At 38.3% G+C, this 20412-nt stretch overlaps 1 protein-coding gene across 3 annotated transcripts in view; it reads left to right on the forward strand.

Annotated features, from left to right (window-relative positions):
* MIA2 (MIA SH3 domain ER export factor 2) overlaps positions 1–17364 on the forward strand; it is a 36964-nt gene extending 19600 nt beyond the window's left edge. For all 3 annotated transcript variants that reach the window (XM_018907413.3, XM_018907415.3, XM_009101899.4), the window contains 16 exons: positions 574–696; positions 1265–1388; positions 2198–2244; positions 2424–2514; positions 3741–3879; positions 5512–5613; positions 6911–6971; positions 7292–7327; positions 8254–8321; positions 9015–9097; positions 9454–9585; positions 11110–11262; positions 12581–12712; positions 15293–15369; positions 15766–16000; positions 16800–17364. In XM_018907413.3, coding sequence (XP_018762958.3) covers positions 574–696; positions 1265–1388; positions 2198–2244; positions 2424–2514; positions 3741–3879; positions 5512–5613; positions 6911–6971; positions 7292–7327; positions 8254–8321; positions 9015–9097; positions 9454–9585; positions 11110–11262; positions 12581–12712; positions 15293–15369; positions 15766–16000; positions 16800–16948 — 1752 coding nt within the window. In that variant the 3' untranslated portion in view covers positions 16949–17364. The remainder of the gene's footprint in view (positions 1–573; positions 697–1264; positions 1389–2197; positions 2245–2423; positions 2515–3740; positions 3880–5511; positions 5614–6910; positions 6972–7291; positions 7328–8253; positions 8322–9014; positions 9098–9453; positions 9586–11109; positions 11263–12580; positions 12713–15292; positions 15370–15765; positions 16001–16799) is intronic.
* The last annotated feature ends 3048 nt before the right edge of the window (positions 17365–20412 follow it).

Consider the following 20412-nt stretch of genomic DNA (forward strand, 5'->3'; position numbering starts at 1 on the left):
ATTAAGGGGAAGCTTTTTTAAAATTAAATTTTAAAACTACTTCAAGAGGTATGGAGAAAGAGAAATAGTACAGTTTTGCAAGTCACATTTATATAAATAACTGCCTAAAAGCTTCCTGTTTTCCCTTACTTCTTTGACCGCTTCTAAGTTGAAAAGACACAGGCACCATTTCAGAAGGTGTATTCCTATTGGGGTGTGTTTTCCATCCATTCTCCAGGGTATGTCATTGTTAAATAAATTTTCACTATTTTTTATTCATTGCTATTGTCACACCAAGGTTTTTAAACTTCAGTGGAATAAGCTGAACACTTCCTATAAATGCTTAAAAATATCTTAATGACTAATTACAATGGACAGCTATAGCAGCTAAAGCAACTGAACAAAACATAGAAGTCTTAATTTTCAACTCTTTGGCTAACTTTCTTGTAGTCTTACCTCTGTTAATTCTTACTGGTGGATGAGAGATTTAAATCCCACTTATGTATAGGCAATACAAGTAGCAGGCTCAGTACTGTTCATCCTCGACTCTTGGTTTTGTAGACAATCACTCTAATCTGGTATTTCCCTTTTTAGCTTTTACAGGAAGCTGAAGGATGGGGCGAACGACTTAGTGAACTAAATGAACAAACAAAGATGTTTGAGTCTTCTAAAACAGATGTAGAAGAAGTTTTGAAAAATAAAGAGAGCCAAATCAAGGTAAATTATGACATTTAGGATTGACTCAAATTATTTGGACTGATGCTAATCATAGAGTTCCAAGAAAGCCTGACAGCCTCTCCCTGTTGCCTTATGCTTCTTTTGGGCTTTTGTTTGCTGTCTCTGTTCTGTAATGTAATGTTTCTGGCTAAGCAAAAAAAAAAAAAAAAAATGTTGCTTAGCAGCAACCTGGAGCTGTCTGATAAAGACAACTAAGGAAAAACTCTTTTAGTTCTGATAGAGTATTGGCTTTCCCCCCTGTCCCCAGTTTGGAGTGTGGAACTTGGGTGTATATCCTTATAGTTGTGTACCTTACATACAGGAGCCACACTAAATCATGCATGCTTAGAGCTGTCTGAAAATTCTTCACAAGGATGTACCTGTTGACCTGCAGATACCTGCTTTGATAGAAAAAGTATTATCAGACATCTAGAATCTTGTATGTGGACGTGACTTAATCTGCTAAAGGAACTAAATAAAGGACAGAAATCTTCAAAAGTAATTGTAATGATAGCTGCATTTTCATTGCTTGTATTTGTTTGTGAGGTTTTTGTGTGCTTTTTCTTAGTCACTGACACAATATATACTGAACATGAAAGACTGGAGTTCAGCAATACAAGAAGATGGTGAGCCTGAAGACAACGACTGGGACACAGATATAAAGGGGGAGACAGAGAATGGAGAGCACTTAGGTATGGTTTCCCTATTTAAATATTTTACAGATGTTTTAGAAATACAGAATTGACTAACTGCTACTAAACTTGCAAGATTAGCTTTATAGAAGTCAGTTTTTTAAATCTCACCCAATGTCATTCATGTTAGACAGTTAACTGATGCTTGGACATCTCTGGAGTAGCAACCTATCCTCGTGTTCAGCACTGTGTGGCATACAGAATGTCATAGTGCAGTGTAAAGACTCAGTGGTCAGTCTCTTGCAGAATTCTGCAGTACGTCTGTGTATTAAGCAGTGACTTTGTAGTATTTCTTGGTTGAAATCTTGCTTTTATTTTTTCTTCAAATTCCTCCCAGCAGTAGTACTGAGGGTCCTTAGAGCCTAATTTTTGCTTCCTTATCCTTACAGAGGTGTTATTTGTTGCAGGCAGTGTGGTAGCAGTATCATCTAAGGGTGTAGATGTGAGTGCCCTTAAACAGCAACACAGAAAAGCCCTTCTTCTTCCTCTTTCTTGCTGCAGCTTCTTCTTGTGCTGGTGCTTATGGTACCATAGGGCCCAAGCCCATCAGTCTTACAGCTTGTATTCAGCTTCTCACTGTTAGCATGGCCAGTCTGAGTCGTGATTGACTGGCAAACAAAGCACTACAATACTGGCATATCTTCTACTCACACCCCTGATTTTTTTTGCTCCTTTATCCTCCAAGTATGCTGTGCCTATTGTGGTATGTTGGCATTGCTCTTGTATAAAAAACCAAATAATAGCAGTAAGCTCTGTCACAAACCCCTTCATGCTTTTTAAGTGATTTATTGCTCTATTCCTTCAAGCAGATGATGAGCAAAAACGAACTGTAAAGAAATTGATCTATGCTGCAAAGGTACGTGATTTTAAGAAACTTGTGGGTAGAAGAGGGGAAACTAACTAATATGTAGTTATTCTGGTAATACCAGTGTCGGAGTTCAGCATATTTTAAAGTTTAATTAGATTTTGCATGCAAACACTTCCTTAATCTTGTAATCTTATAATGTTCTCCTTTTTTTTCAATTTTGATTGTAGTTAAATGCTTGTTTAAAGACCATGGAAGCAGAAAGAGACCAAATGTATTCAAAACTGTCTGATGAAAATAAAGCTAAAGAAGAACTTACGGGTAATTAAATTCTGTTTTGCCTTTAAGATGCTGCTTTGGTAAAATGGTGTTACAGGCTGCAAGTATTAATTCCAGTAAAAACTGAATTAAGTTTACAGTAATAACTACTTGATTTTTTAAATTAATTTTTATGTTGCTTAGCTCTTTTAAATACATGATTTTAGATGTGGAGCAATCAAAGTTCTAATTTGGTTGTATTCTGTTGGAATATTCTGTAACTATAAAGTTTGCTATAGAATCTTAAAATACAAGAGCAAAGTAATGTTAATAAATACATAATACCTCCTTTACCTAATTTCTGGACATGAAACAGTGTAGTTTTAATCTAAATTTTAAAACCATCTATTAAAAGGGTAGCTTAATTATAGTTAGTTTGTAATGGGTGCAAGCTCAATCCTTAAAATATAAAGTACTGCATTTAGAGAATTGAACTTAAAAACATCTTGCTCTGTTTCTTTTCCTCTGTTGTGTAGGACACCCTGAATTAAACCTTATGAAATGAAAATAACTCAGGTTCAAATTAAAACCTGTAATTAGCTATTGCTTTTATAATCATAGCTAGCAGAGTAGCCAACACTTGTGGGTGTATGGCTTTGTTATTTGGGTGGTGAAATGCTCTGTCAGACTCTATTTTTCAGTTTCCTAACAGTCCTTTAAACATAGTCCTTGTGCTAGTGAGTTCTCCAAATTGACTGTAGCTCTGTCCCATGAAGATGTTCAAACTTATTGAAGCCTTGTTATATTTCTGGAAAAGAGGCACAGGAATAGTAAATAGGAAAAGAAACATGACTTTGATTGAATTCAATTTGGAAAGATAAAGGTAGTTTGACAAATCTGAGTTACCTATTTAGGCTGTTGAGGAGGACCTTGTATAGGTAAATCTGCAAGAGCAGATTTATATATGGTGGTGCTAGTTGTACTCCTTTAGTCAAATAATTACAATAGGAAGAGCCCTAAATGAAAATTTAGGTTCTGAAGTACAAAACTGAGTTTTTCAAAGAAGTTACGTGCTTTGGAGCAAAGGCCTGATACATGCACAGGGCTGCACTTCGTGGCAGGTAGAGAGTATAGTTACTGGTTTCTCATTTTGTGTCATATATTGAAATACATTAACTTTGTATCTTATGTTACTAAATCAACATAGGATCAAAGGTTTTTACAAACTTTTTGTCTACTGAAATATTGCCAATGTGTTATCCCAATAAAATTATCTCTAATTTTGACAGAACGCATAGAAACCCTTCAGAGCCAGCAAGCTTCCTTGCAGTCTGAAAATGAACGTTTTGAAAGCGAAGTTCAAAAGCTTCAGCAGAAACTCAAAGTAATGACTGAGCTTTATCAAGAAAATGAAATGAAACTGCACAGGTGCTGGTTCCTCTTCTTATCTTCAATGCTTGCTGTTTGATTTGAATGTAACTCTGATTTGGGAGACTGAAAATTATTGAAAGTTTGAATACTACTTTCCAGAATTTTCTGAATTATGAAGACAGTTTATTACACTTTGATGTACATTTGTGTTTACAGTAGTTTATAGAAACTGTTTGCATGAATAATTCATTTTAGGATCTGCCACAAGCAAGTACAGAAACATAGAAGTAAGAGATTTTTAATCTATGAAATAAGGCAATTAAAGGAGGAAAGCTTGATTATTTTTTTTCTTTATTCAATTATTATATGATGTAATGCATGTGTCAAAGTTGCTGAAAGAAAATCAGTAGGTGCTTTAACTATGAGATATATTTTATATAATAAAGAGAGCAAGGAATGTCAGGGGAATGACAAGATATATATATATAACTGAACTTAAAACATAGGCAAGCTCTTGTTGGTAAGCAACTTAGAGCCCTTATGAATCAGACTTTCCTCCCCAAGAAAGTGAGGAAAGTCTTCATGTTCTGGTTATCTGCCTCACAGTCAGAATATTAGTAGGGATTATGACCTAGTGATTGAAATCAGAAATATGTTCAGGACTAGCAAATAAAGTTGATTGGTCCAGGGCATGTAGTAACTTCAGGAGTGTGTGTGTGTGTGTGTGTGTGTGTGTGTGTGTCAGCAGTGCACATCACTTTGTGGCATGGTGTAAAATTACAGTTTTACTAATCAGAAATTATTTCTCATAATCTTGAAGGCAGCAAGAGAATCAGCTCAAGACTAGATCCTATACTAGACTAGAGCAGTGTGCAGGACCTTTTTGAAGTATTTCTTTCAGTAATCTGCTCTGTAGCATGTATATTTGTGTAGATATTTAGCATCCTTGTAGGTGCAATAAATCCTAGAAATCACTGCATTAGCATTGTGATTTTTAAAAAAGAGCAGGGAGGGAGTGGGAAGGAACCTGTTAAAAAAAAAAAGATACAATAAGCAGGCAGAAAGTAGGCTGTGTGGATGATATTTAAAAATAACCTCACTAAAACTGAGCAAATGTACACTGCTTATCGAAGAATTTTAGAAAAGGCAAAAAGGAGTGGGGAGAAGCAGGTGGAGTGATGTAGCAGCACAAAAAAGCCTTAGAATTAATATAGGCAACTTTTAAAAACTGGGTCTGTTCAAACAGGGAAAATGAAAAAGTAGGAAATGAAGATTGAGTAAAAAAGAAATTTAAATCATGTTCACAAGATCCACGATTTAGACACTTGATTGCTAAGAGCTGCTGTTCACAGGAAAATGCTTGTTTGACCAGTTTATCCATTCAGGGCTGTACTCAGCAGTGGTTTCCATGTGTGTTCTGCAAAACTACCTTATGCATGAGTTTTTTCTTCTGTAATGCCCAATAAGGCATAAGGATAAAAAAGGAGCACCTGGAAAGACCTTTTTTTTTTTTTTTTAATAGCTAGTAGCAATCTTTTTTTCCCTTCTAGAAAATTATTTTTAGAAAATACCAGAACAAATCACTGACCCTTAATGTAGTTTGGGTTTTAGTTTTGATATGATTTGTGGCTGCTTTCAAAATTGTTGACTTGAAACAAAATTACCATAGTTTTTGAATTTTGTTTAAAGGAAGTTGACTGTAGAAGAGAGGGAGCGTCTACAGAAGGAGGAAAAGCTTTCTAAAGTAGATGAAAAAATTATTCATGCTGCTGAAGAACTTAACAGCTACAGGTAATTGCAGATTTTAGTTGCTGTAATCACTTGTTCCAAAGTGAAGAAAGGGCAATAGAGAATTAAAAAAACCCCAAAGCATAAGCAAATGTATTTTTTTCCATTTTCTTTGTGGTGTATGTGTGTTAGACACTAGTCTGTGTGTAATAATACAGACTGAGGGTGGTTTTACTTTTTAAAAAAGTTAAAATGTTAAAACATTTGGGTGTTGAAGATTATGGCACCTGCTCTTGCATTAGAATCCTAATTGTACTGATACATTAGTTTTAATGGTGTGGTAAAGTGGGTCTCTAATCTAGTTCCCATTACTGAACAAAGCTAAAAATAAAAAGTTAAGAGAATGTTGTGAAATAAATAGAATGTTCAGTTTTCCTACAGAGATAACATTTATGCTGTGTAGTTATAGTATTCTCTTTCTGTTTCTCAAAGCTTTTCAGATAGTCCTGTTGCTTAGAAATTATTTACTAAAATATTGTCATGGGTGAATATTTGCTGTAGCTGTTTCTTAACTGCTTTGCTCTGGTTTTTGTTACACCAGCTGTGTACCTCTGGGTTTTTTTCTGCATTTCCTCTAACTGTGACAGAATTTTTCAATATGTAATGTATATTTGCCATTTTACTTCATTGTTTATGGGGGCATTAGGCCTAACTGAACAGTAATGATCAATACTTCTTTGTGGACCTTCTTCAGTATTCAGACAGGGAGACAGAATTCACTCTTCCTGATTTATCCAGAACATGGATTTTGTAGCCATCCCAATTTTAAAGATAATATTAATACTAAAAATTGAGTATAACCAAGCAATGTCAGTGTCTTTGGCCCACCTGCTGAGGAAGTGTAGAAGCTAGAGAGGCTGTGCACAGGGCAGCTGGCAGCAAAGGTGGCATCATACACGAGGTCTTGAAGTCTCTTCAGTGCAGGCGTCTCAGGGCTGACTGGTAGCCTGTGACAGTGTGGTGCTCCAGCCACATCAGTTCCTGTGCTGAGCTGGGTCAGGCTGGCTGGTAGGGCACGTGAGGAAGGACAGCCTTTATGCTGGAAACATCACAAACCACTGAAAAGCTGGGGGTGTGTCGGGGTTTGGGTTCTGTTCTCTTGTTTGCATCCCTGTTTGCCTAGAATGTAAGGCCTAGAATTTCCACCATTAGTATAATTCCTTTGTATCCCATGGGTCTAATACAATACTGTCTTTTGGATTAAAAATAATAATTACACCTTGTGGCTACTGTTGAGTTTATTGTATTCAAAACTTTCCTGCATGTTTTATTCCAATATCAAATTCTCATTTTGTTACAGAGAGCGAGCAAAGGACCTGGAGGAAGAGCTGGAGAGAACCATTCGTTCTTATGAGAATCAGGTATTTTGTGCTTTGTGACAACATCTGTGCCAGTAGGAGGGATTTACTGCAACTGGAATACCACTTGCTCTTAGCTTGTGAACTGTGTTGGGCTTGGCTTTGTTGGGTGTCTAATTTTGCCTCTGCCTCCCTCTTCTTAGTGTCATCTGGTTTTGACTGACAAGATTTCATAGCAGAGATCACCAGATAACTTTACTGAAAAGCTGAATTTCCAGTTTAGGCACCTCATTATAAATTAGCCACACACATTAAATTTATAAAATAGAGCATACAATCATAAGTTTTGGGGTTTAGATGAATAATGAATCTCTCTTTCACAGATTACTTCACATGAGAAAAAAGCTCATGATAATTGGGTAAGTTCCAAATACTGAATTTCCTGTGTTTTCTGCTTCTTCATTTTTCATTATTTGGAAAGTTTACTTTAACACCTTTTGGGTCATACTAAAACCAGATCATCAAAATTCTCTCTGACCTTTCACTTTTAAACATATTTCTTGCAGAAATACACAAAAGTATGTTAAAAACACTTCTATTGTATAAAATAGTTGGAAAAATTAAACTGGATACTTATGAAGACAGTAGAATGATAATCTTGTATCATTTGTTATAGTGATAAATCTGCTGGAAGAACATGACACCATATAACAAATGTGTGACATTTTGCTAATAATGAAAGCTTTTGGCCTTGTTTCAATGCCATTTTGATATTTTCTTTGGGTGTACTTCACTTCTTTTATCTACAAGTAGAAGACATTATGTCCTGTGAGAACAGTATGTTCCTTAACAGCTTCCTGAGAATGTTTCTACAAAATCAATTTTTGCCTTCTTTTTCCAAACAGGAAAATTTAAAATATCTCCTGACTAATACATTCTTCACTTTCATGGAATGTCTGAAATAAAATCCTGCTAAAAGCTGTGGTGCTTTATGATCATAATTCCAGAGATTTTATCTATCTAATTTTAAAATACAACATTCTTACACAGAATTTGAGACTTCAAATCTTCTGTAGATACTTCAATCCAGGTATAACCAAAGAATTCAATTTCTGAAGTTTTAAGAACCTGCAGAAAGCCTTATCATTCCTCCAAAATTTAGGTTTTAGAGCTGCTAATATCATTTGCTGACATGTGTGAGGCTCCATACGTGAGTCATATCTTGTGAAAATGCCATTTCTACACTTCACATAGAATGTCTTGGACCTAGGAATTGTCATATTTATTAGGCATTTAATAAAAAAATAGCAATATCTAAGCATCTGGTTTTTGCTCTTTCCCAAAGCTGACAGCCCGAGCAGCTGAAAGACACCTCAATGAAATAAAAAAAGAAAATGCACATAACAGACAAAAGTAAGTGCAGTTCTTCTCTACTCCCAAACAAATGCAGTTTGGCATGTGTTGGATTTAGGCAGATCGATGTTTTCTGTTGATGCATTGTGGCCCAAAGACAGCAGAGAGATCAGTGAGATCTGAAAGAAGGAGAGTCACTTGAGCTTTCCTGTAATTATGACATGCAAGAAAGTAAGAACTGAGGAACATGTGAAGTATTGAAATGCCTCAGGAAAGATACAGAAGGTAGTACTAGAACACAAATGTTGGGGGGAAGAGGGGGTTTGTTTGTTTGTTTGCTTGTTTTATTTTTTTACATAAGTGTGTATCAACCAGATGATGGGGTTACCTTACGATTTCACAGCTTATCTCAGAAGTTAGTGCTGAACTAACAGCTGGTGGTAATTGAGAGGAACTTTCAGGTGTGAGGTTAACTAATACTTGCAGGGCAATTAGAGTGATGTCATACTGGGAATGTGGCATCTAAAATGCAACTTCAACTTCTGAATTACAGTTTAAACACAGCAGCATACAGAAATACTTTCAGGCATTTTTAAGTTCAGAGTACTGTGACATTCTTTGTCACATTTATTTAGGATAAAATACCTTGCTTCATTATCCAGTTAGGTAGAAAGCCTGGCAATAAAGCTTCTGGTCTGGTAAAGCTTTTGCATTTATTGGTCACTTACTACTTAATTTGTTGTCTCTTTGCAGATTAACTGAAGCAGAATTTAAACTTGAACTTTTAGAAAAAGACCCTTATGCTCTTGATATTCCAATGAGACCATTTGGCAGAGGTACAGTATTGAATTGTAAAATAGAGCCTAATTCTTTTGGTTTATGGTTTTGTTTCCCAAGACCACACATATTTAATTGTTTGAAAACTATTTTGACCATGTGTATGTACAAATACCAGTCATTTAAAAAAATAATTGGGTCATAAGTGACTCTAGGTCACATCAAGTATTTTGTTGAAACTAAGAGCATTTGAAGTATTGATGAGAGTAGACTGGGAATATGTTACACATGGTGATGAGAGCACAGTTTTCATTTTAGTTACACAGTTTGGTTTTTAACTTCACATGAGAAGTTATTTATACAGTTTGTTAAACTAAGTATTGTGAACTTGAGTATTTTGTTTTAACTGTTCCAGAGCATTCCCCATATGGACCCTCACCAATGGGCCGGCCTTCATCTGAAACAAGAGCTTTTCTTTCCCCTCCAACTTTGTTGGAGGGTCCTTTAAGGCTTTCACCTATGCTTCCAGGTGGAGGAGGAGGAAGAGGTACAATTCTTAAACTTGAAAATGTATCTATTCTGGATTTCTCTCTCCTCTCCTGTAAACCTGTCACACCTTTTCCTCTTGTTCGTGACAAAAAGTATTAAAACAACCAATTCAACATCAACAGTTAATTGGACAAACTCTTCCTGTTTTGCAGCTTGCTTCAAAAGTTTTTTAATGTGTAACAATGCAATTGGAAATCTAGTTTTTATTTGTAGGTTGGTCAATGGATTCATTTTAGAAGCATAAATTAAGAAAAGTAAAAAGCCAGACTTACCCGTTGTCTTTTCTTTCTTGGACAGATGGGGTTCTGCTGAAATAAATATGATTTAAAGTAAAAGGGAGTCAGTTATTTTTCTGAAGAAAGAATACTGCCCCTTCCATCTCATTGGTCATCAGTCCGTGAGAGAATCTTGTCAAAACATGAGGCAGTTTTATTGGAGGTTGTGGTATTAGAAAGTTACTGGTTCAGTAAACTGTTTCCCTTCCCTTTGTTCTAAATTTGAAGCAGCCATCATACATGGAGAGTGTTTCTTCCCTACTGATAGAAGGGACCAGGAAGTTTGTGTGTAAGGAGTACAGTTCTGAGATTCCAGAGTAGGTGAAAGTAACCTGGGGTGGCATGGGTTGTAAGGGAAGAAAAATATCCTCCATTCATATTTCTTATGCTGATGGAAGCAGTGTAGGTAAATGCTAGAGTGAAGTTCAGCATCTGTTACAGGTAATAAAGAAGCTACTGTTTAATTTATTTTTACCATTGCACCCATTGAAGCCGTTACTTAATTAGTGGGAAATATGTCCAATTTCTATTCTATAAGGATTTCAGTAAGTGCAATTATAGTACTTATCTCAGAGTGCACAAGACACACAATGGCTTCAAGCTTTAGGTTGAATTATAGCATGGAAAATTAGAGAATGATAGCAGAATTCTGTATTTCTGTAATTTTTGAGACCCAGTCTGTTTTAGAGGAAGCTTGCCATCTAAAATCACTCATTTTTACGGTTCTTATTGCACTTGATTATGTGTTGACCTGGCCTTAGAGGGTTTTTTTGTTTGTTTGTTTGGTTTGGATTTTTTGGTTTGGTTTTTTGCTTCTTCTTGAATAAAGAATTAGAACCAGAAGAGTGTTAAAAGCAGATGGGAGTTTTATGATACCGGTATTAACTCTCAGCATGTTAATTGTTAGTTTGATTGGCAGCAGGTTTTTATCACTGAGAAGATTATTTATCATGAGGGTGCTGGTGTCTGGTTCAAATGAACTGAAACTTGTAAAATTATTAGTTTTTTAAAAGCATTTCAGGTCCTCTATGTTGTGCTGTTACTGAGCTAAGACTTCACTGCACGCCTTGGAACCCTTCTCGTAGTTGGTAGCAAACAGCCGGAGAGCCCCGTGGAGCCAGCACCTCCTGTGTCCTGGCAGTGCTGGCATCACATGATCTGTTCCACTGTTTCCAGACTGAATGAGGAAAGCCAAAGCAGAGGATTTAAAACACAAGGGTGAATAACTACTCAATTTCTTCGATTAGGATCCAGAGGAGCAACTGCCATGTATGAAGCTGGAAGTGAAAGAGGAGAGCTGAATTCTGATAGATTAACTGATCCCCACAGACCACCATCAGATACTGGATCCCTGTCTCCTCCTTGGGAAAGAGAGCGAAGGATAATTCTTCCTCCACCAGGTAAAAACTCTGCTTAGCTACTGTATCCTTGGAAAAGAGGAGTTACTGACTTAGAGTCTATGTATTTAACTGTTTGGGTTTAAAAATATTAAATGTTTTCTTGGGCTTGCATGTGCAACTGAACTGGTATTTTTTAGTAGTAGTTTTTTTCTCCTCTTGAATAGTGTGGTTCACTTGCACTTCTCAGTTATCTTTTAAGTACATATTGGTATTATCAAGGGACAATCAGCTCTTTGGTTTCATCATTTTACTGGGAGTCTGTTAAGTGCATTAAGAGACCTGTCTGGGCTCGATAGGTAATAAGAGGTTTAAGAAGTAAAAAGTTCTAATTTATTTAAGTAAAAAACAGGTAATGTTGAAAAATGTTATTTTTCAAAAAACCCCATTTATATTAATAGTACAGGAGTACCATGATTCATCCTCTCTGGCACATGTTTTCCTGTTGATACTGTCTCTTCAATGATTAACAGCAGTAAAATCAGTCTTCACTCTCACTTCTTCAGCTAAACATCTATGTTGCACTTAACCACTCAGGGAAGGCAGAGATGAATTAAAGAGGATTCTGCTGATATTTCTCAAATAAAAACTTGGGATATGGACAAACTTCCTGGATACCTGTAATAAAGAAGAAAAAACATTACAGGTTTAGGAAAAAAAAAAAGTAGGTAACCTCAGTTATTACTGCAGCAAGCCATACACATCTGTGTGAAAGCCTGGTAGTGGAACTCAAGGTCCTCTCAGGATGCAGTTTCTCATCTGGCAGGTGTGGTCTGTTGACAGGATACTGCAGAGAGGTATTTTGGTTTCCTTCTTGTTCTTAGCCCACCTTTGCCCTTGGATCTCACTGATACAGTTTGTCTTGTAGCTGCATGACAGATTGCTAGATCTGATGCCAGCAAGCTGGTGGAAGCATATTACAGCACTATGAAACATAATGGAAAACAGTGTTCTTACCTAAGAATGGCTTAAAACATACAGTTACTTATTTTGTCTCCCATCTTCTTTGCTAGGCTGAACCTTTGTTTCAAGGCCCCACTGTTTATAACTTAGGCAATCATAACTTTCAAAATTCTGCTGTATGTTAAACCAAAACTCAATAAACTTTCTCCTTTGCAGCTCTTTAGAAACATAAGCAATTGGATATACTTGGTGGGATTCCTCCGGGTTATTTAAGATTTGTTTGCTCACTCTGATTAACAGACACTTGGTATATTTACAAGAGCTTAAGATACCCAGAGAACCTTTCTGGTCTAAAATTGTGTGGAATGGAAGGAATAAATCTTCACAGAGCTGTTTTTTGTGATTTCTTCAATGCTAGGTGAGCCTTATGCAGATCCAGCTCTTCCTGCTCGAAGACAAGAAAGATTTTTCCCTAATCCTCCAAATACTGGAAGACTTTCTGGACCAGCAGAACTACGAACTTATGGTGTTCAGTCTTTTGATAAAACAGGTGGGAGTTGCTTCCATGATACTCTAGAATGGAAAATCCCAGTAAGCTGACTGGGCATGGTAAGCTGTGGCAAGAGGACAGGTTTTTAGCTACCACAGACCTGAAGTTCCATTGTGTAAGAATCATTTGAACACTGCTGGCCTTGATGCAGCCATTCCCTGTTGGAGCAATAGCCCTTCTTGCTGTCAGGTGGGTGGGATTCCATGAATGACTGAATGGCAGTCATCAGGTAATTTTGTGGTATACCCTCACTGTTCTGTGTGTTAACCAGTCATAATTGGTTGAGAGTCTGTTTTGGTCCCTCCCATGAGGCTCATCACAGCATTAAAACATCACAAACCCATACTGGCATTTCTGTTCCACACTTGGTAAAGTTAGAAAGGCTTAGACTCACAAAGAGTGAAACAGAAACAGCCAAATGTTCAGGTGTCCACTGGCTTGGTGCACAGAGGCAGAAGGTCTGAGGCCTCTTCCTTCAAACTGTTAATCATAGTGGCAGCTCTTTGTAGTTCACAGTGAATTGCCCCAGTTTAATCACAGCTTTCACTGACCCACAGGTTTTGAATTGGCCAATTATTTTAGTACATTTTAGTCTGTGACACTTGGCAACTGCCAGAAGCTCATAGGCAAAGTTTTGGTCACAGAGACCTTATCACTGACAGCTTCAGAGCTTAATACTTACTAAGCATTTTTCATCTCTATGTAATGCCCTGGTAAGTCACATGTGTCTGATTCATCAGCAAAGTGAAGCCATTTAAATTCCCAGCAGAAACTTCACCACCCAGGACTCAGATCCTGTGAGGATTAGTAGGAAGTTACCATCTCCCTTGCACCGTTTCTGGCTAGAGGAGAGAGAACATTTGTCCTCGGTGTCACAGTGCATGAGAACTGGGAATGCTGAATTTAGTTTCAAGTTGAAGGTTCAGGTTTCAAAGTGAATTGTTCTTTACTGGAAAGCAGTTCTGTCCCTGTGCAGCTACTGACCTTCCTCTTTGCCAAGCCTTCTGTCAGTTTCGCTTCTGCTTTCTCACTCCTGCCTTCTTATACTTCATGTTCCACTGAGGTCTTTCTTCTAGCACCTGGCTGCTGACTGAAGGACAGGAGAGGTGCACTGTCTTTGCACTTACTAATGCATCCTTTTTTTACCCCTTTCTTCAGTCACTGATGAGATTTAATTAATTCTTTTAAACATTGTAGTCAGTTCCTGAGCAATTCAGAGCCGCTTGAATGGCAACAGGGTTTTGGATAATTTTGTTGCAAATATTTAACATGTCATTAAGAATGTGTGAATGTTGCTTTTAGGGAGACACATAATTTCACTAGAGTTGGCTGAGTATTTGTAAAAAAAAACCCAAAACCCAAAAAAAGCCCTTCAATTAAAAAAACCAACCACTAAAAAACAGCCCATCCAGCACATCTGACTTCAGAACAGCAGTGTCTCACAGTACTGAAATCAAGGCTCCTACTCTTTAGTTAACAAGTTACATTTCTTAGGAAGATAAGCAAAATGTTACGTAAAGTGAACGAAAGAATTTGGATTTTCCTAAGATGGTGTGCCAAACTGTGAAAACTTTTCACTTGGGGAGGTACCTGGAGCAGGAATCTTGTCAGAAAGAAGAGTTAAAGGTTGACAGAGATTGTGAGGAACTTCTAAGGACCTAAAATGCAAAGTGTTATGCAAGATAAATATCAAGGCATGAGTATTCTCTATGTCTTTGTGACAAAGGAGGTGAAATGTTTTAGATTAAGGAACAATAATCATCAACAAGGCTGGGCCTGCTTGAAATGACAAGTAATTTAGAGTTTTTGAGAAGACCTGTCCGTTCATTGAGAAAAAAAACTTTGTTTGCTTTCAAGGAGTAGAAATACAACATGCACATAAAAATTCTGTCACTAGTCAGTCTTGTTTTGGTTTGTTGTTTTTTAGTATAATCATCTCTATTCAAGCTGAAGCGTAAGAAAGCAATATTTTTCAAATCCCAGATTAGGGGGAGTTGTTTGTTTAAAGAAAATGTATTTACTATATATATTTAGTTATTTATATCCAGTCAGATTCTACTCTCTGACAATTCCCTTTAATAGTTTTCTCTCATTATTATTAAAAACACTTGTTCCCAGCAAAGTTTAAAAGTAAAAAGACTGAAGTTTCTATTTATCTCTATAGTTATAAAATAAATAAGGCAAATGAGAGGAGGAGGGAGGAGGAGGAGGAGGATGACGATGGTGATGATGATGATGACTGTATTATTATTATTATTATTAATTATTATTTCTGACTACTCATCCAAAACTGATATAGTTCTGGAAGTTTCCTTGATATTTGTCAGCCAATGAGGGAATTGGCTTTTGTCATATTTGAATAGGATGGTGAAGCTCTGTGCCAAAAGCATTTCGTAGCCGAGCCATTCCCAGCATGGGGCTTACCAGAGAAATAAACTATTAGTGGAAGGGAGGGGGCAAATGGAACTGCTGTTGGTTTTGTTGCCAGTCTATCCTGATTTCAGAAAAAAATACTGAAGAGTATTTTTAGTGGAGAGAAAGAGATCAGCACTGAATAACATTTTAAACTTTTGCATACAGATGGACAGACATCTTCAGAACATAGTCCAGGAACAGAACCAAGTGGAGATGGGATGAAGGATCTTTCTAACCTTAGTGTAAGTAGCTAGAGAGGCTTGATTTAAAGAAGCTTTAATTTTCTGCAAAAAACATAGAAACATTTGTCTGTAGTCCATTGGTCACATTATATTGCACTATTCAGTGCAAATTATAAAATTATTATGTGTACTTTACTACAACACTCATTGTCTTGTGAATTACTTTGATGTATTACTAATATAATCCCTGTTGAAAATTAATTATATCCCAAAAGATGAAACTATGGTCAAGCAGATGGTCAGTACATGTAGATAGCCTTTCTCAGGATCATGCTGCAGCTAAGGCAGAGTTGGAACTAGCTCTTAGCTAGTGTCACACCTAATGAAAGTGGGCCTGATGGCACTGGAGATGTTCCCTTTCCCTCCCCTAACTTCCCTGGTTTCCTCGTCTTGCAGAACTCACTCCCTGATCAGTCGCTGGCCCCTGAAAGTGAAGCTGTGGGTTCAGGGTTTGCACCTCCACCTTTCCCTGCAGTCAGACCTCCACTGATGCCTGTGGATCCTAGAGCACCACCAGTACCTTTCATGAGACGAGGCCCTCCTTTTCCTCCCCCTCCTCCTGCTGGCATCTATGGACCACGGGAATGCTTTCCAGCACGAGACTTCGGGCCTCCACGCCCTCCGCTGCCAAGTAGGTGCTTTAGCCAGCATTTGTTTCAAGCTGATGGACACGAGTGCTTTGTGCAGGCAGTGAGTTACCACAGTTGTACATATTTGCACATCTGCTTCTCAATTCAGCTAACAGGGAGCATATTTTCTGATTGAGGTTCATTGTGTTGTACACTTCCTTTTTCACGACAGCTCGTCTCGATCTTTTTACAAATACTAGCTTTGGGTGGAAAATATGGAACATGTACTGTTCAGCATTTAAAGGGTTCTTTTTGAGGGGTAGGAAAGCAAGTAGGTAGGTTATCTTAATCCTTTTCTTCCTATGAAATTGCATCTTCCATAAATCTTAAAAGTTTCATCCTCTGGCTCTGAAGTGTGCTGGTGCCCTGCAAAGGGACAGTCCCAGAACAACTGTTTTCCCTTGGAGTTTGCATGACTGGGGCAAGGTGTAAGTATCAGACTGCAGAACTTCTTTCTGACTCTTGCTGTTCTCTGAGTATTTTGAAGAACTAAGCCATTTATCTCCCAAAATACCTGTAAGGTGTGGCACATAAGGGTTGCTGTGGCAAACTGAAGGGGTAGCAGCAGCCCAGGAACTGGCAGTGGTTGGCTGCTGCTTTGAGACTGTTGTGGGTAACTGCTGAGAGAAGTGATGGTTTTGCCCTCTCTTTCCTGGCATCTCTGTCTCTTTGAATCCTGACAGGTGACTTGTAGTTAGATAGGCTTAGCTAAACAGTAAGGCAGCAGGAGGGGCAGGTGTACATGTTTACTGTTGTGATTGATATTAACTTACTAACTGGATTACTCTGATTCTCTCACAGTAAGAAATCCATTTCCAATGAGACCTTATCCTCACTATCCACCTCCACGACCTGGATTTTTGCCTCCACCACCTCCTCCTGAAAATAGAGTTGAACCATCTCAGTCAAATCCATCAGCTGTAGAACCAGAAGCACAGCAGGAGACTTGACAGTCATTTGGGGAATGTCCTGAACCAGTTTTGTGCTCTCCTACTGGCATTTTTCCTTGTGTTAAGTAACCATTGTTACTTAGGTCTATACAAACTACTTCGCTCAAATTGAAGCTTAATAGGGAAAATTCTCAGGATAGTATTTTGTAAATAAAGAATTAAATACCTATGAATATTGTGAATAAGTGATTTCCAGTGTACAATAGTCATTTTAAATTACACATTTCTAACTTGAGTAGTCTCTTCAGAGGTGTATAAAATTAAATCATGTGAACCTTATTGTAAAAGTCCAGCTGCTTTGTGCTGGTTGAGCTGTACAGGGAGTCTCTCTGCATGCCAAAAGTGATGCTTGCTGCTTTATGAATAGGATGTGAAAACAAATGGAAACAGTTAATAAAAATCTACAGAAAATAGAAGCAATGTCACTGGTAACATGGTATAATAGATAGGCAAAGATGAATAACCATGATTCTCCACTCCAGTCCCCTCTGTTAATTGCCTCATAGGTGATCTTTCAGCTCTCAAGCTCTACACTGTGGCAGTTCTCCTGCCATGACTCTGATGGGGAAGAGGCAGCAGAAAAGCTGAGCAACTCTCCCATCACTCTTCAAAAGCTGGAGTGGAGTGGTGTTTATTGAAGATGTGTACACGGCCTGGGAGGAAGGAGTCATAGCTAGGATATGCTCCAGCACAGCCCAGCTCTTGCCTTTGAAGACATATGTCTGCAGCAAACCAATAGGAAGGGTGTGTTTTTACTGTTTCAACATGAATTTGGTTTATTAGGCTTCAGATTTTAACCAGTATGAGGAAAATGCTGGGTAGGACAAAAGCAGAATTAAGAAGTACAAGAAGGAAGTGGCAAACTGCAGCATTAATAAGTCTTTGTCTATAAAAGGAGTTAGTGTGGTACCTCATTCACCTCTTCAGGTTCCTGAGTGGTGCTTCCCTGGCAGGAGTGGCTGTCCCAGCAGGCACAGGGCACCCACCTGCAGCCAGGAAGGAGTGCCCCGTGCCAGGCTGCATCTGGACAGAGCCAAGCTCTGCTTTCACTGGTGAGTGTACAATCTAAAGACTTCTGCTAGGAGCTGGTGGCTGTTCTGAGAGTTTGGCTTCAACTTGAAAACAATGTAAGGACTCAGTTCAGTCATTTGCTAAGAGACCCTCTAAGATAAAGAAGCAAACTGGTTTTAGCAAGCCCCAGCTCAGCAGCAGTTCAACCACCAGCCTCCATTCTCTGCATGCACACACACATAACACACAGTTTCAGGCTTTAATGTAAATGCAGCCACCACACCCCATAATTAGAAGTTACCAAAAAAAACAACAGCCCACTTTTTTTGTAATTGCTTAGGTAGAGTCTGCCAAGGGAGCATTTTCTCTTGTAGCTCAGTCTTCCTCCTCCTACCATCGTGTTTCCATGTTGTCTTGTTTCAGCTCTTCCATGGCTCACTCCTACAATTTCTTTATCCTCTCTGCTTCTAGTTTAGCCCTCAAAGCATTTAGGTTAAGCATTTGTACTCCAGTGATTCAATGACAGATTCTGACAACAGATATTTTAAAGCATCATCCCTATTAAATCAACCATGTAGTTTAACGTGGCTCTTGCATCACCTTTAGCCAATTAGTTGATGGCTATGAGTTTGCCTGAGAGACTTCACAAGGATTCTCAAAGGAATTACTGGGTATTGCCCTTACCCTTGTCATCAGCCCTGGGAGCAACCAGAACTGCCAAATACAGCCTTGCCCCTGCACAGAGAACCAGGGTATAGCACAGAAATCCTGGGCTGATAACACTGCCATAAACCTTGTATCTGTTTTCTGAGCAAACACAGTATTTTCTCCACGTGGGTTAAATATTTCTTCTGAATTAACTCTGAAAAATTCTTTGTCCACAAAAACAGTCTATGCCCACAATGGTACTGAAAGCTGCAGGCAAAAAATAGCTGGACTAAGAAAATGCAGGAAAAGCATGGATTGGCTCATCCTGCAGATGGAATGGCATTTTTTGAGACATTTTTCCCCTCCCCTGTAGCAGTCCAAAATTTTATTTGCAAATTTGGAAGCAAGCTCAGGTTTATGTAATAGGAAGCAGGTAGATGGTAACCTGTGAAACGTAGAAAGGCCACACAAAAGCGTATGCAGGGAAGTCCCTGTTCTGCCCACGCCCAAAAGAATAAACAAAAGAATAAATGAAGATTTTGACAGACGAAGGCTTGTGTTCCAAGCTCCTGCAGCTGAACCTAGAATGCAAAAGACTAATCTGACATTGCCATCTCTTCAGGAAATACAAAGAAACAACAAAAGTAAAATTCCTTTTGGGATTATGCAAGTTCAAAGTGATTTTGCAATAGTTTGTAAGGTAAGGTCCCACTCCAAATGAAAGAGAATATTATCTTCATTTCCTAAGATCGCTTCAGATCACTTCAGCTTGAATCCCTTCATCCTGGTATCACTAATAAAGATTACTACTGAAAATCCAGGCAGATAACAAACCCCACTTCTATCTATTCCTAAGAGGAGAAAAATCAAGGGTGCATTTCCCTACCACTGCTCAAGGTATGGCTTTTACCACAAACTCCTGCTTTACTGGACTCCCTATAATTTCCAAGACAAAGATTCTAGCCATCTGTTTTAGGTACACGGACTTCTTACCTGAACACAAGCCACACCCAGTGAGCAGACTTGAGGCTGTATGAAACAAATCAGACCTGGAGCATTCCAACAGTGCACAGCCATTGCTAAGAGCCAGCTCTGGCTGCAACTGCAGCCAGTGAAAGGACTGCACACCTGCAGTCCTGCACACCTGACTACACCCTGCTGTAGGTCAAGTGGGGTGCCTCCCCTGATCCTCATCGTATCTTTCAAGATTAAGTTAATTAAAACAAAGCAAAAAAATAGGTTAGATCAAACAGATTAAAAACATTTATACAACTGAAAGGCAAACAGGTTACTTCCCAACTCTGTTTAGTAAGGCAGTTACCCATAAGATCCAGTAGCTTGCAGAGATAAAATTACCATTCTGCAACTGTTTAAACCAGGGACAAAGAATTTGCTTTATTTGTTTCTGGCTTTTTTGTGTGACTTTGTGAAATCCTGAACCCTTCACAACCAAACTTCAGATTCAGATGCTGCTGAGCAATCACCATCAGATTTATCTGCTACATAAAACCCCCTTCTGAGGCCAAGGCCTGAAAGGCACCGAAACGAGTCCCAATATTTCACTTTACTGGAACAGGAAAAGCTGTAACCGTATTTACCTTATCTTAATCATCCACAGCGTCTCTTCGGTATGGTGGCAAATGATCTTGCTTACTAAACCTGGAAGATCTAGGAAACTGCTTGAACAAGCAGTGCAGTTTTCACACTTGGCAGCAGCTTGGGCTGTCGTAACATGAAGTCAAGAAGCTCGAATAAAGTCTGTGCTTGGCACGCACACACTGACCAGCCACTCTGACAAGCCTCAC

This window comes from Serinus canaria, chromosome 5 (genome assembly GCF_022539315.1).
Source record: "Serinus canaria isolate serCan28SL12 chromosome 5, serCan2020, whole genome shotgun sequence".
Classification (NCBI taxonomy): Eukaryota; Metazoa; Chordata; class Aves; order Passeriformes; family Fringillidae; genus Serinus; species Serinus canaria.